This window comes from Thermobia domestica, chromosome 10 (genome assembly GCF_964235325.1).
Source record: "Thermobia domestica chromosome 10, izTheDome1.hap1.1, whole genome shotgun sequence".
Lineage (NCBI taxonomy): Eukaryota > Metazoa > Arthropoda > Insecta > Zygentoma > Lepismatidae > Thermobia > Thermobia domestica.
In genome coordinates, this window is record NC_137463.1 from 44,551,352 (window position 1) to 44,569,182 (window position 17,831).

The window sequence follows — 17,831 nt, forward strand, 5'->3', positions numbered from 1 at the left end:
GTTACTGACTAATTTCGACGTAAAATTCAGCAATGCGAAGTTTGTTGCCATACAACTACGCAAGTACCTCTCTCGAGCAGCTATTTCAGAAATCGTTCATACGAGGAATGGCATCATCTTAAAAACTCCGGACCCAACTCTGCTCGCTACAATAAAAAACAAAGTGCCTATTGACACTTTCGGTCCAAATGCGAAAATTCAATCACTCAATTCCTCTACACGTAAGCAGCCTCCACCACCGAAACGATTACCATTGCTATCTGTCGTTATTCGGGGAGTTGATCCATCTTATACAGATGAAGAGGTCCAAGAGAAGCTTAAACTAGAGGGCCACACCATTACGAAAGTAATACGCATTCGGAATGATAAAGGGCCTACCTATATGGTCCGTGTGCTTACAAACCATCAAGACACTATTGATGAGTTACTAGCATCAGGTGCATACATTTACAACCACAAGCACAGAGTAGAACCATCACGAACACCAGTTCCTATGCCAGTCCGCTGTGAACGTTGCCAGGTCTACAATTCCCATCATACGTCAGACTGTAAGAGTTCAAGTAAATGTGGCTACTGTGCTGGTCCACATGATACCCGGACTTGTAATAACTTGCAATTGCCACCAAAATGCGCCACTTGTAACGAACAACATCCGGCCTACAGCTACAAGTGTAAGGCTAAGCCGGACCCTATTCAGGATCATCCCGAGCTCGTTGTTCCATTGCGACCACCGGCACCAGCTCAAACCAATCCACATCCGATAGACGCTCCAGTATCATTAGACCAGCTATTGACGTTTCTAACGCTAGCTTTGCAAAACATCCATCCGTTCATTAGGCCCCATATCTTACAACAAATCATTCTTGCAGCAAGAACCACTTTTCATATTAATTTTACTGCAACCCATTCCGGCAATACTGTCCATTTTCATAAATCCCATGCTAGTTCACTCGTTTAACGTCATGGCTCTAACATTTCTCTTTCTGAACATCCGATCACTACCAAAACACAAAGTTTTATTTGAACAGCTTCTTCTTGAGGAACGTGTTACATGTTTCTTACTAAATGAAACCTTTCTAACAAACAATCGTACTTGCCGTTTACCACGCTATACCATGTTACATTCTGCAAATCCGGTACCTGCACTTCGAGCCAATGGGGGAGTAGCTATAGGAATTTCCCCTCACATTCCTTATCGGCAGCATCAGTATACGGCAACAGCTCTTCCCGAACATCTCCTTGCCACAGTTTATTTCAAAAATATTGTCATCACCTTAGCAACTGTATATATCAGACCAAATCATCCTTTGCCTCAGCAGTTCGTTCAATATATTTCCAATACTTTCAATAGATACATCATTATGGCCGATTTCAATATGCACAGCCGCAGCAATGGTGACCGGACAAATTTCATTAACTTCATAACGACCCACACTACAGGGATAATTCTAGATCTTCCACAAGCTACACGCCCAATCTCAAACACCAAACCTGACATAGTCATTGCCTCCTCAAATCTTGTTTCACATTGCACTGTAGAAATTCTTGATCTTCTTGGTAGTGATCATGCACCCATCAAGCTTGTATACAAACCATACTCAGCTACACCACGTTCCTCTTTACCAGTTCGAGTCAGCTTGCGTTATGATAAAGCTAAATGGGATGAATATCGTTCGCATATTTCAGATCTTACCAGTGATCTAACAAAACCCGCCACAAGTGACGATTTATACCAGACAGTCGATCGCATTACATCCGCAATTCAGGAAGCCAGCAACTTGTATATTCCAACAACACAATCCGTTCCATATCAACCTAAACTTCCGCCACAATATCTCTCCATGATCAAACGTTCCCGTCAACACTATCGAGACTATCTCCATACTCGCAACCCAGAAGCACTCCGACATCACAAACAACTACAACGTACAGTACACAATTACATCAAAGCTTATAAGCTCCGGTGTTGGGTGAAGACATGCAACACTCTGTCTGAAACATCGCATCTTACTAAATTCTGGGCTCGCTTCAATGCACTATGTGGCAAATTCTCTACTACACCCTATCCCATTTTATTGGGTGACACACCTGTTAGTACCGATAGCGATAAGGCGAATGCTTTTGCAGATCACCTCCAAGAAATTTTCACACCGCCAATTGAGAATGCACCTCATCCCGCAGACAGACTCAATATTTCATCACCACAACTGCAACCACATACTACTCATATTTTACGGCCTAATATTGCTATGTCCGCCCCAATCACCACTCACGAAATATCTCAAGTTCTCCATAATAAAAGAAATACTGCACCTGGCCTAGATAACGTGACGTATCGACACATCAAGGAATGTCCTTTCTCACTATTACTTCTTCTTGCGAATATCTATACATTCATATTGCGCACTGGCTTCTTTCCTTTAGCTTGGAAAACATCAAAGACGCTAATGTTTCCTAAACCACATAAACTTCCTCAGAATGTTGCATCCTATAGGCCTATTCAACTCACTTCCACATTCAGTAAGATTCTGGAACGTATCCTGGTTAAACGACTACACATCTTCATCTCAGATAACGGCCTACTTCCAATCACACAAGCAGGTTTTCGACCAGCTTTCTCTATCAATGATCAACTACTTCGACTCACAACCCTCATTACTCAGCACTATAATTCAGCCAATCCTTCCTGCTTAGTATTATTTGATTTGGAGAAAGCATTCGATAAAGTCTGGCACCATGGGCTCATATACAAACTTCTGCAATTTCAGCTTCCTATCTCCTACATTCGTCTTATTTACCATTTCATTACAAATCGTATCACCTATATCTCAGTACGAGGCAGTTTGTCACATCCTATCTTTCTGTTCTCTGGAGTACCACAAGGGTCAGCCCTGTCTCCTTTACTATACCTGCTGTATGTAGCTGATATGCCCCGACTGCCAAATAAGGTCCATCTTTTCCAATATGCGGATGACACGGCGCTTCTAGCACTTGGAACAACTATCCAGCAGCTTAACATTGTCTTACAAACAGCTATCGATCGCTTTTACACCTGGTGCGTTCAGTGGCGGCTTACTATTAACGCAGCTAAAACACAAGCAATCGTATTCTTACCACCTAAAAGAACTTCCAAAGTCCGCCGAAACCCACGCAATCTCTCTCTGTATATTGATGGGGTGCCTATTCAAATCAGTAACACTGTCACATATCTGGGAATTACCTATGATCACCACCTTACTTGGTCGCAACATCTGAGAACCATTACCATTAAAGCTTATAATAGACTCAATCTCCTGAAACGATTGACTGGTACCACCTGGGGCCTTAAAGCACACACCATCCTCAATACCTACAAGGTTTTCTTACGACCTGTCCTTACATACGGATTTACTGCTTGGATAGCTGCCCCAACTAAGTTCTACAATAAACTTTTAATTCTAGAGCGCCATGCTTTCCGTACAGCATTCCGCATTAAGCTGCCTAGTCCTACACAGGATCTATACCGCAAAATAACTTTTCCGACTTTACAATATTACCTTGAAAAGCTGCGGCTAACATTCATGACCAAACGCTTCGAAACACGACATCCTTTACTACAGGATACAATGCGATATTTAGCACTTCACCCAACACCTCACCGCTATTATCATCCTCCACTTTCGCTTCTTTTCACACTATATCACTACACTCTACCACCGTTAGATCCCGCCTTACTTATCATCACAGATTACGTCATTCATGAACATCTTCCTCTCATTCATCCATCATTTCCAGCACAGTGATTATCATTATTTACTAACATGGGCCTCATTCCTCTTCATCATTGCCTAGAGCAGCCCCTAGGCTGAAGATAACTTCATTTGTCTAATTAACATCACCCATGTGTTGTCCTGTGAATGCACCTCACCACATCTCTCACGCTCATAACTATACTTGTACAAATCATGAATGCTATACCTAAGCACTGCTATCATTTTGTTATAATTTATTTGTTTAAAATATACCGTATTCTTTTCTCCTTTGTGTTTATACCTGCACCTAATGTTAAGGATTAATATTCTTTAAATCTCCACCTTCAAAATTATTTATTTAAATGTTACTGCTAATAAAGATTAAAATCACTTAGCCCACCCAACATACTAATTCCATTGTTAACCGCCAATCTCATTCCTAAAAGAGGGCGTAACCCTCTGAAAGGCAGACTAGCCTGTAAAAAAAATGTGGCCAACCGTGATGAGGTAGTGCAGTACCTCTACTGGTGATGTTGATATTATTTCACATATTATGTTAATCAACATTATTGTAGATATTGCCTCATCAGGGTTATACTGTTCTAATACAGCTTCAGAATGATGAAATATATTTTCAAGGACAGATCGTCCTCGTGCCATTAGCAGTTATCTTAAAATTAATTATTCTTATTAAACTATCAATTCAACTTGTCCTTCATTTGCGTACGTGCCTTCGGTTTTGTGGACAAGTTCGCTTCCTGGTGAAGCTAATGTGGTCTGTGGTTAAATTGAGATCCCCATCTTACATAGCCTTGGTGCTAAAACGAATTCTAACTTCTCATCCAACGACACAATCTATTTATATCGAGTAGCTAGCGTATGTGTCTTTTGTACACGAGGTTCCGTGTCTGTAGGTCTCATTCATTCACTGTAAGCCCAGGTTTCATATTGTCCCGCTGCTTAAAAGGGACGCTAAATTTGAATAAATATACAAACAAGCTACGGAGATTTATTATTGATATCACGACATCAAATATATAATTCATTCTTTATAATTTTGCCGGAAAACTTAAGAATGCAATCCTATTACATTTGTAGTATTTGTGATTTACGACCCATAGCTCTTCCGCTTAGGCTAAAAAATAGTGAGGAAGGTTTACCACATCCTTGTGCCCTAAACTATACTTTTAGAACCGCCTCCAGCCTCAAAAAACAAGTGTAATGCAATTTTAAACATATTTCTACTTACTTTAGAGCGTTCACCTCTGGTGCTTGAGGTCCTGGGTTCGATCCCAGCCCCCACCAAGTGAACTTTGTGGTGGACAAACACCATGTGCGTGGGTTTTCTCGGGGTTCTCCCGTTTCCTCCCACTTTCTTCATTCCACCATTTCATTCATTCCTCATCATCACCATCTTCTTTAGCCTAACCGGCATAACCGTGGGACGTAAAACAAAGATTTCATTTCATTCATTTCTACTTACCGAATTTGAAGACACTGCTGTAGCTGAAGCTTATTCTGTTTCAATACATACGTAATTACAGTTTTGTATAGTGATCTACTTTTAGGCTTTGTTATAAGTTAGTAGGGGAGATATGTATGTTTTGCCCCACTTTGCCCCCCCTCTACCCCCTAACTGCCCCAAAAAATTTATGAAGCCGCCACTGGCCATTACACTTTAACAAAGAAGAATAGCATAAAGCGAGATTGGGTAATTGCACTGCACATATGCTTTTATGACATTTAAAATCATAAAAACTTACATTTAAAACTTATAGCTTATAGGGCTGTCTATGATTGAAAAAATAGTTTTTGTTTGGTCCAAATCGGTTTAGAAATAGCTGAATTATAAGAAGATAAAGTTTAGTATGCTGCATAGGCTTTTATGACATTTAAAATTATAATAACTCTATAACATAAATAAATTTTCAAAGTAAAAAGCAGCAAAACCTGTGCACAGGTGAACTTGAGAGGACTTACGCCTTTCTCTTATTTGTTTGTTTGGTTTGCTTTTGGCTGCCTCTCAGGCTCCTTTTTCTGTTTGTTTCTCTTTCTGTTGCTGCTTCTCTTGTGCCTCCGTTTTCTTTCTGTTGCTGCTTCTCTTGTGCCTCCGTTTTCTTTTCCCGACTAGCGCTAGTCTCCATTTACGTCAACTCAATCTGATTTGTTGCTTATAGATGAGAGAGTGAAAATCCTTCTTCTGGCTTGGAGGCGACTCGAACCTGCGACGTCCACGCCGATAACTACTTACAGCTGGCCAGACTGCAAGCGAGCGAGCTCGGCTAACACTACGCTCAAGAAATCAAGTGAAAATCGGTCCTTATATATGAACAAATACTTCTACAAGCAACGCCATCTATTAGCAAAGTGATAAACTAAGTTATATGTAACGTCATCTATTGAGTAGGTGAGTAACTGCTTGAATATGTTCACCTGCCCGGCAAATTTAAAACGAAAAATAAGAAAATTGTGGATATCTTGGTTCCTACAAGAGATAGAGGGCTGATATTTAATTTTTGGCAATTAGTGTTTGGCCGACCCATAAGTGTTGCCAACCTATAAAATTAAAAAATCACTAAGTCTAGTAACAAATTTGGTCCTAAGTTTGCAACACTGTAAAAATAAAAATTCAGATATTTAAAAAATAAAAAATACTAGCATAATCTACACAAAATTCTAAGACTTTTTTTTAAAGAATAACATTTTCCCGAAAACTCAAAAATAAACCCGTAAAAAATTCCCGAAAATTTTGAATTTTTTTAAAAATTAGCTGTAACTTCACCGAATATTAACCGATTTCAAAAATTCAAACGACATTCGACAGAGAAATAAATTTGCCATCTTGCGAATGTATTGTGGGTTGCATACCTCTAAGGATACTATTCCGAAGTTGTTATATCTCCGTTGTTTATTAACCGATTTTCAAAATTCAAACGGCAATCAATAGACAAATAAATTTCCTATCTATTGAATGTCTTATAAATTGCATAACTCTGAGGATATAATTACAAAAAACTCAAATAAATCTCTTATTTATGTATAGATATTTAAAATTCGAATGACATTCAAAAGTACTGCTTCTCCTTATGCATTGTGTATATCCAAAGATCTCAGTTTTATGGCTTTATTACCATAAAACACTTAGAACATACTTAAAATTACAAGTTCGGATATTGATAATGGAATCTTCTGTTAACCTCGTTCTCTATAGGAAACAATGACTTCTTAAACTCTGTCCATTGATCGTAATTCAAGCTGAATAGACAGCCGTTAATATCAAAAACTACTTGAACTTCGGTTTGCACATTTTTCACAATTACATTGAAGTTATTAGTAAGAATAAACTTTTTTTGGGGATCCATTTCTAAACACTCCATTTTTTACTTCTGACAACATATTTTTGTTCATTTTCGTTCATTTTTGGATTTACATACAGAACTCAACAGTTGGATAGTTACCTTTTAGACCAGTGTATTTGATTTTTATTCCATCTTTAGCGATCTCATCAATCATTTTATCTGTTAAGTGTTTTGTAAATCTAGGTGGAAGAAAAACCTTGAACTTCTCACACTCAGCTAATATGCTCTTCCCAAACTTAGTTTTAATCTTTTCCATTTTCACAATCTTATATTCTGTATTTAATTCTAATTCTCTTAATCCAATAACCTCTTTTTGTTCAAGACTTCCAAGCTTGTTTAAAAAATCAACGTGTTTTGCCATCGTATTTATTATATAGAAAATCAATAAACACTTTTCAATTTTTATCTTCACCAGAAAATATTTAATCATTTTTATTAATTTCGTTTGATGGAGAAACTTCCATAAAACAATCGTTAATGAAAACAGTTTGAGGATGCAAGGGTATCTTTTCGATACCCTTTAAAGTCGCCTATGGCTAACTGATAAAGGACCAGTGCTGATGGACCTCAGATTCTTGAACCGTGGGGTGAGCAAAACGCTCACTCTTAACATATCTATATGTCCGTTGATATTTTGTTAACTATCTAAAACTCTTCTACCACTTTCTCATTCTTGGGATCATATGTAAAGTTCTTTCGCCCAATTAAAATCGCATAACATGTAGTATCAGCAGCCACACCTTCTGAAAAGTCTACAACAATCTTTATGTTTGTTCTTTCATTTACCGATACATTCTTTCTCTTACTACAATTAATCACATACATTGGTCTGTTGTCTATAAACTCTTTAGGGTCATAGTACATTTCGGTGTTGCCACACGTTATTCTCTTAAATGCAGTATAATCTTCGTACATCTTGAAATAATCCTTGTTAGCAATATCTAAGTTTCTTGATTCTTTTGGAAATACCTCATTTCTCCCATTCTTAAGATAGATATTCTTTACCTTATAATGATCAAACTTACTTGCATCTGCTGTTTGTTTACCACTTCTATCAGTTTGGAACATTACAACTACGAAATCAGGCATATCAAATTGTCTAGAATTAAATTGAGTAGTAACATCAAACTCCAAGAAAGAACCTACAACAGTCTTTTGAACACATTGATAAGTATGGAATGAAAACATGATTTTTGGTTCTTTAAGAACGTTCAACTTTAACTTGTTTTCGTAATTATACTCGTATTCAACAATAGGCATTCTTATCTCTATACTTTTTATTGTTATTTTTCCATCATGAGGAGCTGCTCCCGATCCAGTCCATTTGTACAAGACATCGTTATTGTTGTTAGCTTTTGTAAATGTTATTCTCAATCCACCTTTCCACACAACCTCTTTATAATCACTTAAGAAGCCTGGAATTAATCTTAATGGGTACAAAACACTAAAGTCCTTTCTTAGACCAAGTTTATCATCTGTTTCAAATCCTGCTTGTTTTAGATATTCAACTTCTGGCTTGGAAATCTTTAATGTTCCGACAGCTGTAGATGTAATTCCAGGTAGCTCAACCTTATCTATAACAACTCCATGCTTTCTAACCTCAATTTGAGAAAAGAAGAATGGGAAGAAGTTATCTACAAGTTTTATAGTATCGTTTGCACCAGACGTTATAGTATGTTCCTCCAGCTGATGCACCAACAACTTCAAAAGTCATATGACAATCTGCTTTGTGTGGATGTACGAAACCATCCCCCACGTTGAAATCGAACTCAATATCTTTGTTAGCTTCATTCAAATTATTAAATGTTCTTGCGTTAGCTTTAAAACTCTGTAACTCATAGCTCTCAATACTATCCATTTATTATAAAGAAAATCTTGAAACAACGCCTTATGGTAAACACCATCAAGCCATATAAATATTAGCATTGTCGTAAAGTCGACCGAGGAAAAATTTTCAGAAGTTAAGAGCGCCAATTCACCGCTCTTATAATCCCCATCCCAACTTAACCTTAGCATTCATAGCAGTACCAACTCCAAAAGCAGCTAATCGTTCACCAATTGGCGCATCACTACTAAATGCTCTTTTCCATGCTTTACTTTCTAGTTCCTTATCTGCAATATGTCTCGATTCTGTATCTTTATTGTCTCTGTAGTATATATCGTGTTCTTTACAAGCCTCATCTAATGGGTTAATACCTTCATCACCTCTCTCTAACCTTTCTTGAAGCTTAGTCCCAGGCCCGCAAAATCTAAAACCTGGAATATGTAATTCAAATGGGAGTTTATTAATCAAATCATTTACTAATCCTTTTCCAAGCTTCTCATCATTCCAGAATCGTGGTGGTAACGTATTTAAGATCTTAATCAAATAGCCTATACCTTTTGGATCATTAGGAATAAATTGCGAAAGCTTATTATTAATCATACTCACTATACCTACTTTCTCATTGTAAAAGTTATGATTACCAGCCCTTTCTTCTCCATCTATAACTATTAACCGATCAATTAACTTTCTCACATCATCCATCCATATATATTCTTTAGGTATCTCTGTATATTGTTTAATTCCTTCACCAGTCCTTTTAGGTGTCGTGTTCTTTTTAGGAGTTGGAGGTAAAGTTGGTTTAATATAATTATCCCAAATAGGCTTGATAATATTAATGTACTTTGAACCTCTACTAGATGCTACCTTTTTATCTCGATTATATTTTTGGAAGGCAGCATCTGAGTCTATTATTATTTCTTTGTACTGTTCAAAATCATCATCATCATAATCTTCAATGGTTTTACTAGTATTCGTCGTTAACAATTCCCATAGACCATCTGTTCCTTTATAAGTTTTACCATTAATTATCAAATCATCACCATTCACTTTAACTTCCAAATTTCCTATCTTGTTTATTATTTTTCCATCTTCTTCTACGGTTCTTATTCCAAACACAGTATCATTTCTTTTACTATAATATTTCGTCGCAATCTTACCAAATGACTGTGCTGTTGTTAAAGGTTTTACTCCTTCCACTTTGTCTTTAATTTGTTTCCTCATTTGTTTTATTTCTCCCGTTATAGGCGTATCACTACTACTTGGAGAACTATCATAAGTTATCTTTTTAGGTGTTTCTAGTAGACTGGGATCTATTGAAGCCGTCTTATGTGCAACTGGAACAAGTTCAGTTATTAGATTTTTATTTTGTTCTGCTACTTCTTTGATCTCACTTCCCAAGTTTTGAATAGCATCAATTACAGGCTGTTCTTGTGTCTTAAATTTATCGTATATACCTGCTCTTTCTTTCTTCCAAGATTTGAAGCCCTTTATCAAGAACTCCTTCAACTTAATATTCTTATCAATTTCTTTCTCATCCATTTATTGTATAGCAAACGAACGAACGTCAATAAACGTCAAAGAACGTCAAACGTCAATAAACGTCAAAGAACGTCAAACGTTAAAACGTCAAACGTCAATAAACGTCAAACGTTCAAGAAGTGTTTTATCTTGTTCCTATACTTACCATTGTTTACCTTCCTTGTCATATCAATTACTATGAAACCATAATCTTCTTGCCAACATTTTGAACATATCTCTTTAAACTTATCATAAGACACATCTTCTCCAACAAACTCATTATACACATGTTTAAGATTAGTATCATCTTGTCTGAATATACATAGGAAGTTGACGTTATCTCTTATAAGCTGTTTAGGTACTTTTGAATATGTTTGTGCAAGATAGAAACAGTCTAAATGTCTATGTCTACCTCTTGTAAAGTAATTTCTAACAGTATCTTGATTCTCCAAAATGTAATCGTCAAACACAACAACAGAGTATTTTTCACATTCATCAATAGGCACAATAGAATCATTACCGCTTAAGAACGTTGCTATTTGCTTCTTAAACTTTAGTTCTGCTTTCTCAAATCGATCTTTTAACTGCTCATACTTTGGCTGATTCATGCTTTTAGAATATATGTAGAAGTAATTATTGTTTAACCAACCTGGCTGTAATAAGAAGTTAAATAGCAAAAACGTTTTACCACATGCCGAGGGACCCACGATAAGACAACGAACATCATCAGGTATAAGCTCTCCATTTCTTTTCTTAGCTGTTGTTTCTTTTATCATCTCTTTTACATCCCAATTAATAGTTTTCTTACTCATTTATTATAGAGAAAATCAGGGTCCACCAGTACTGGACCCCCTTTCAAACAGTTTGAGGATGAACTGTAAGGCGAGCGTTTTGCTCACACTTTCAGGCCCTACACATGTGAAGGGCCAAGGATTAGAGTTCTTTATACAAACACGAAACATTTTGGACCTCCGAATATAGCGGGGCAAATTTTATGATCTTATATCTTTAAGTTGTTCTCTGATCTTAAGCAACGTATCTTTTATATATTCGCCATCCATTTCGCCATTTAATGTTATTATCATCTCTAACTGTTCTTTAAATGAGTTAATACAAGTGACAATGGTTTTATATTCGTCTTTTCTTTTGCTTATGTTTAACTTCGAAGACAAACCTGTTATTATAGCACTTCCAGTTGCAAGAGACGTTGTTAATATTGAGTAAATTGTTACAGGTATAAAAATATTAATAAACCCAGTTGTTGCAGAAAGAATAACCGACAACGTGATCAAAGTGTAGTATGCATATTTAACAATTCGTAGTTTTCTCTTTTTCTTCTTTAAACTACATTCTAACTTTCGAATGACATCTTCTATTAACTTGATTACTTTCTCTCTTGGAATATCTCTAGGTAAATCAAACTCGTTCATTTATTATATAATAAATGGCTAAGGTATTTAAGCTAACGAGTGATACATCTGTTTTAAAGAAGCAGCTCCATTACGAATTAGACAACAGGAGCAACTATTTAAGTATAGGACTAGTTGGGTTTTACAGTACATATCTAACTCCGAATATAACAACAGAAGAAAACAGTTTCTCATATGGTGATAGACAAGTTTTTATACCAGAAGGGCAATACAGCTTAAACAGTCTTAATGAATATTTAAAATCTCAATCCATCAACATAACATTATCAGAAGATAATTTAAGAAATAGAGTTAAAATTGAAACTGATAGTAATGATGTTGCAATTGGGAGTATAGGTACTGTCCTCGGGTTTAATGTTTTTGAAGTTTTAGAAAAGAACAAAACACATATTGGACGTAAGTTGCCAAAGTTTCATCCGTTTGATACTATAAATGTTCACTGTAATATAGCAGATGGCATGTTTGTTAAAGATACAGAATACACACATAGAGAAACAGGGATCATAGCATCATTCAAAACAGATGCCGAGTTCAAACATAGTATTATTTACGAGCCTACTTATCCATTATTTTTCCCTATATCCAAAGACAAGGTTGATAATTTTGAGATAAGGATAACAGATGAGAATGATTCCTTAATTGATTTTGGTGGAGCAACAACAACTGTACTTTTGCAAACCAAGATTTTCTCTTAAATAAATAGGAAGATGTGTTCTATTAAAGGTTGTATGTTTAGTGTTCCTTATAACGAACTAAAGGATCTAAATATTGATCATGTATTAACAAAGAAACAACTTAACGATAAAGCCAAGAAAATTAAAGAAGGTAAAGGAATGGATTTAACTTTAACTACTGCACAAATGAAAAAGATTAAGAAAGAGCATATTGGCGGTTTTATCTTTACAATTCCAGCCATTCTAGCAGCTTTAGGAGCAGTTGGCTCATTAGCAGGTGGTGCAGCAGCGATTACTAATACTGTATTTGATGCTAAGAAGAATAAACAAGAACTTGAAGAACAAAAAAGACACAATATGGCTATGGAAGAAAAGCAGGGAGCAGGTAAACCAAAGAAGTCAAAAAACTAAAACCATTGACAAACTTCGATATAGAGAGGTTGGCTAAAGAATTAAAGATAAAACGAATTAGAGGTGTATTTATGAGTGATGAACTTCCACAGAAAGCCCATGTACATGAGTGTGGTGTAGTTAACCTCGATAAATCAGAAAACATTGGTACTCATTGGATATGCTATTGGAAAGATAACAACATAAAGTACGTGTTCGATTCTTATGGTGGTGTTCCTCCTAAACAACTAGTACAATATCTTGGTACCGAAAACTTACTTTATAATGACGAACGAATACAAGACTTTAATTCAGTTATATGTGGTCATCTTTGTGTTAAGGTTTTAAATCTTCTAAATCAAGGGTATTCTTTTAGTGATGTTATGTATATGATTAAAAATGATTAAGTGCTTTTATGGTTTGTATCCATAAAAGTTTTGTTTAAGATAAATATGGAAGCTATACACAATAGATTTTTAGATTATTTTGAGAAGCATGAAGATGAACTAGATGCACTAGATAGATATAATTTTTATCAGTATTTTCAGCATGTTAGCGAGATAGACTTAAAAGATAAAAACAACGTATATAATGTTATTCATTTATGGAAAAGGTTAATACCGAAATTTTTGTACACGGAAGAAGAGTTGGAAAAATTACGTCCAATAATTACCTTAAAGGACTTGTTGTCGAATTATAGCTCTAGATCATTACAATGCAGTTATTGTGGTAGTAAGTCATTAACAAAAGGTATGAGTAGATACATTTGTGATCATTGTTTTGTAGAGAGTGGTTGGGTTTACAGTACTTGTGAAGAAACGAAAGCTGCTTGCGTAAGAAAACCATGGTATGATACTACAAAAAGATTTAAGTTACAGTTATCTCGCTTGCAAGCTTTACAGGATAGAATTATTCCCGAAGAGGTGCTCAAGGTGTTAAATGATGAACTTAGAGATATACCAAGAGATTTAATATCAACAAAGGATGTTCTAGAAGTACTAAAGAAAAACAAATACACAAAATATTATGATGATGTCTATTTAATACACTATCACCTTACCGATCAAAAACCATTAAAATTACAACATATGGAGGAAGCACTTATAAACGACTTCGAAAACTTACACGAGGTCTTTAGGGAGCTGTATCCGGAAAGAGCATTGTTTATTAACCTAAAATGTGTATTGCACTATCTGTTGAAAAAGCATGATGTTCATGTTGATATTGATTTTAAACGCTCACCTAGACAAATAGAGATGTTAAAGAAATGTTTTGAAAAACTAGGATGGGCATTTTCTGTATAATAAATGAGTATGGATATATTTGGTAATGTTAAAGATAGAAAAGGTGATGTTGATATTAGCGAAGAAAAATTAAAATTGTTGGAGAATTTAAATGATGTTGTTAGCGTAAGTCAACTTAGGTCAATAGAAGCCCAATTAGAGAACGATAGAAAACGATTTGAAGATGCATTAGAAACGTTACAAGACACATACATAAAGAAAGAAGATTTTCAAAAGATTAGGATGGATACTACTAAATTGGTTATGCAGAAAGAAACCATACCTCTACTATATCGATTAAAAGTTAAATACGTTAAGGAGCCAATCTTTAGAATATTTAATCTCTCTAACGGTTACAAATTTCTCTATAATGGAAAAATAATGCACATGGACTTAAGTTTGGATAAATACTTTCTAGATATATATTTGGGTGATACTTTGATTAAAGAGATACCTTTTGACTTTAAGAAGAACGATATAATTACGATTAAACCAAATAAAAATTCTGCTATGGAAGAAGGACAATTATTGTTTGTTGTAATGTACATAGAAAGAGAGCTTTCCTAAAGACGTTTGCTATATCATAAATATGGATATCTTTGGTAATGTTAAAATGACATCAGAGTTAGATAATACAGTTGTGAGAAAAGATATTGCTATGTTGAAAGAAGAGCTTAACTTCATCAAACGGAGTTATGTTATAGAGCTTCATAGTCGATTGATATCAGAAAATGTTGAAACTCCGTTCTTTTTAATACATAATCTATCTATCACATACAAATTTCTTTATAAAGGTAGGTTAATGCATATAGAATCATCTTACAATACGTATTATATAGATATATATTTAAATGATTCTCTAGTTGAAACTTTTCCATTGCACTTTAATACAAATGATAAATTAGCAGTTAGACCATCTAAAGGTTCTGATTTGAAACATGGTAAATTACTATTGCTTCTTATGCATGTAGAAAGAGAAGACGAAAATAGTGATGATGGTGAAAACGTTGATAGCATAATATTAAACAGCGATAGTTATTGGTTTTCTATATAATAAACAGGATGTATTGTGTTAAGTGTAAGAAAGCAACAGATACGAAGAAAGATACTATTAGAATTGAACAAACAAAGAATGGAAGATATCTAAAGAAAGGTATTTGTTCTGTATGTGGTATTACTAAAACTCAATTCGTTAAAAAGCCTGATTGACTAGAAGAAGGTAAAGGTGTTAGAGAAGACATTATAGAAGAAATTCACAAACCATCTAGAAAAAACTTTGACAGATTAAGTGTAGTTATAAAAGGTATCGACGATCTTTGGCAGGCTGATCTTGTAGAAATGGATAGTGGAGTATTAAAAGGTGTTTCCAAAATCAATAAAGGTTATAAGTATTTGCTAACGATTATAGATGTGTTCTCGAAATATGCGTTTGCTGTTCCTGTTAAAGATAAGAGTGGGAGGAATGTTACAGAAGCATTCGAATCCATATTAAGAACGAGAAAACCTAGTAACTTACAAACAGATCAAGGTAAAGAGTTTTACAATAAAGAGTTTAAGAAGTTGATGGATGAAAATAAGATTAATCACTACTCAACCTATAGTGGTAAGAAAGCTTCTGTGGTTGAAAGATTTAATAGAACACTTAAGCAGAACATGTGGAAAAGGTTCACGACACAAGGGAATTACAAATGGATAGAGATATTACCAACACTAGTTAAAGAGTATAATCATCAAATTCATAGAACAATTGGTTTAAAACCCATAGAAGTTAGCAAGGAGAATGAGCAAACAATATTGGAGAAAGTGTATCAAAAAGAATATAAGCGTGTTAAGCCCAAATACAAGTTAGGTGATCATGTTCGTATAAGTAAATCGAAAGGGTTATTTGAGAAAGGATATACACCTAATTGGTCAACAGAAGTATTTGTTATTAGTGAAGTTATTCCATCTAATCCGCCTACATATAGAATTAAAGATTTAGAAGAAGAGGATGTGCAAGGTAGATTTTACGAACCAGAACTATTAAAGACGAAACATAAAGATGAATACTTAGTAGAAAAGGTGTTGAGAAAGAAAGGTGATAAAGTATATGTCAAATGGCTAGGGTTTGATGATTCGCATAATAGTTGGATAGATAAGAGTAATGTTGTAGTGTAAATATAAATGTTTGTCTTTTATGGTTATTATGCCATAAAAGGATAGTTTGAACGAGATAAGGGTATCGAAACGCTACCCTTCATAGCATATATTTCCAGCGCTTGTATTCCAGCAGTGGAAATTATCAAAAAATAAGTGGACCGAATTCGGGCCGATAAAATTATCAAAAATTAACAACACAACAAACTTCGAATTCGTCGGGATTCCGACCACTTCAGAAACTCATCAATACGTTGAGTTTTTGCTGGCCAGCTAATTTTTGAATTGATAAGATACTACGATCAAAAAATCTTTAAGATTAGTAAGAATAAGAAACTACTTGAATATTATGAGAAAACCGACTGCTGGAATTCCAGCGGTCGCTCCAAAACAAAGTTACATACAAACAAATCAAGGTCCTCGAAACGGGGACCCGCGTTAATCCACAACAACATACAATCTTCATTAACGAGATAAGCGGTCTAGATATAGACCACTTCAAAGAAGCGACGTATGCATGTTTGAAAGGGGTCCAGTGCTGGTGGACCCCACGAAAATGAAGTTAAAAATAAAGATTTTCTATATAATAAATATGGGTACTATGGATAGTCCTCTTAGTTTAAATGATATTTGCTATGAACAGATCAAAGATAACTATTGGTATGGTATCTTCGGTGATTTCAAGTTGATTATAGATAAGAGTACAGGATACTTCAATGCAACTAAGCTGTGTCAGAGTGGTGGTAGAAGATTTCTTAAATGGCTAGAAAACAAAGATTCGAAAAAACTTATAGAGTTTTACAAGAGAAAAAACGATGACCCGGATTTGGGTAATCGCTCTATGTATGAGGTCAAGGGCGGAGACCATATAACAAACACTGTTCTGTCTGGGACCTATGTCAGGGAAGAATTGATATTGTGTATTGCATTTTGGATATCTGATGACTTCTACGACCGATGTTATCGAATTTTAAGAAGCCACTTCATTCAAAACTTTAAACAACTCCAACAAGACACAACCGTCCTAGAAGCAAGAGTTGAAGAAGTAGAACAGATAATGACTGACCTCAAAATTCAAAACGAAGAACAAGCACAAGAAATATCAAAACTCAAATCAATCGCAGCTGAACATACAGAAGATCCAGGGAAAGTACACAAACTAGTTATTGTTAAAAAGAATCTCTCCCCTATTCAACTACAAAAGATATTAGAAAAGTATGAAACAGACAAAAGAGAACAAGTAAAGAGCTATGAGAGTTACAGGTATTGGGTTGGAAGAATTCAAGAGTGTAACGTAAAGACAAGATTACAATGCTTACAAGAAAAATATCCAGACATGACTATATTGTTTAAAACCAAAGACCCAAACTCGATTAACCTCCTAAACAAAGTAAAAGAAAAGTATGATTGTGTTATTTCGCATCGTTGTCATGTAGATCTAAAGAATGCAGATGGAGAAGATGATGAGTTTGTTATTGATTTGTT

At 35.2% G+C, this 17,831-nt stretch overlaps 1 protein-coding gene across 1 annotated transcript in view; it reads left to right on the forward strand.

The window, feature by feature from the left end:
• The first annotated feature begins 1,115 nt into the window (after positions 1–1,115).
• The window catches only part of LOC145661449 (uncharacterized), a 53,076-nt gene continuing 36,360 nt past the window's right edge, over positions 1,116–17,831 (forward strand). The window contains exon 1 of the mRNA XM_081726759.1: positions 1,116–2,332. Within this exon, the coding sequence (XP_081582885.1) occupies positions 1,116–2,332 (1,217 nt within the window). The remainder of the gene's footprint in view (positions 2,333–17,831) is intronic.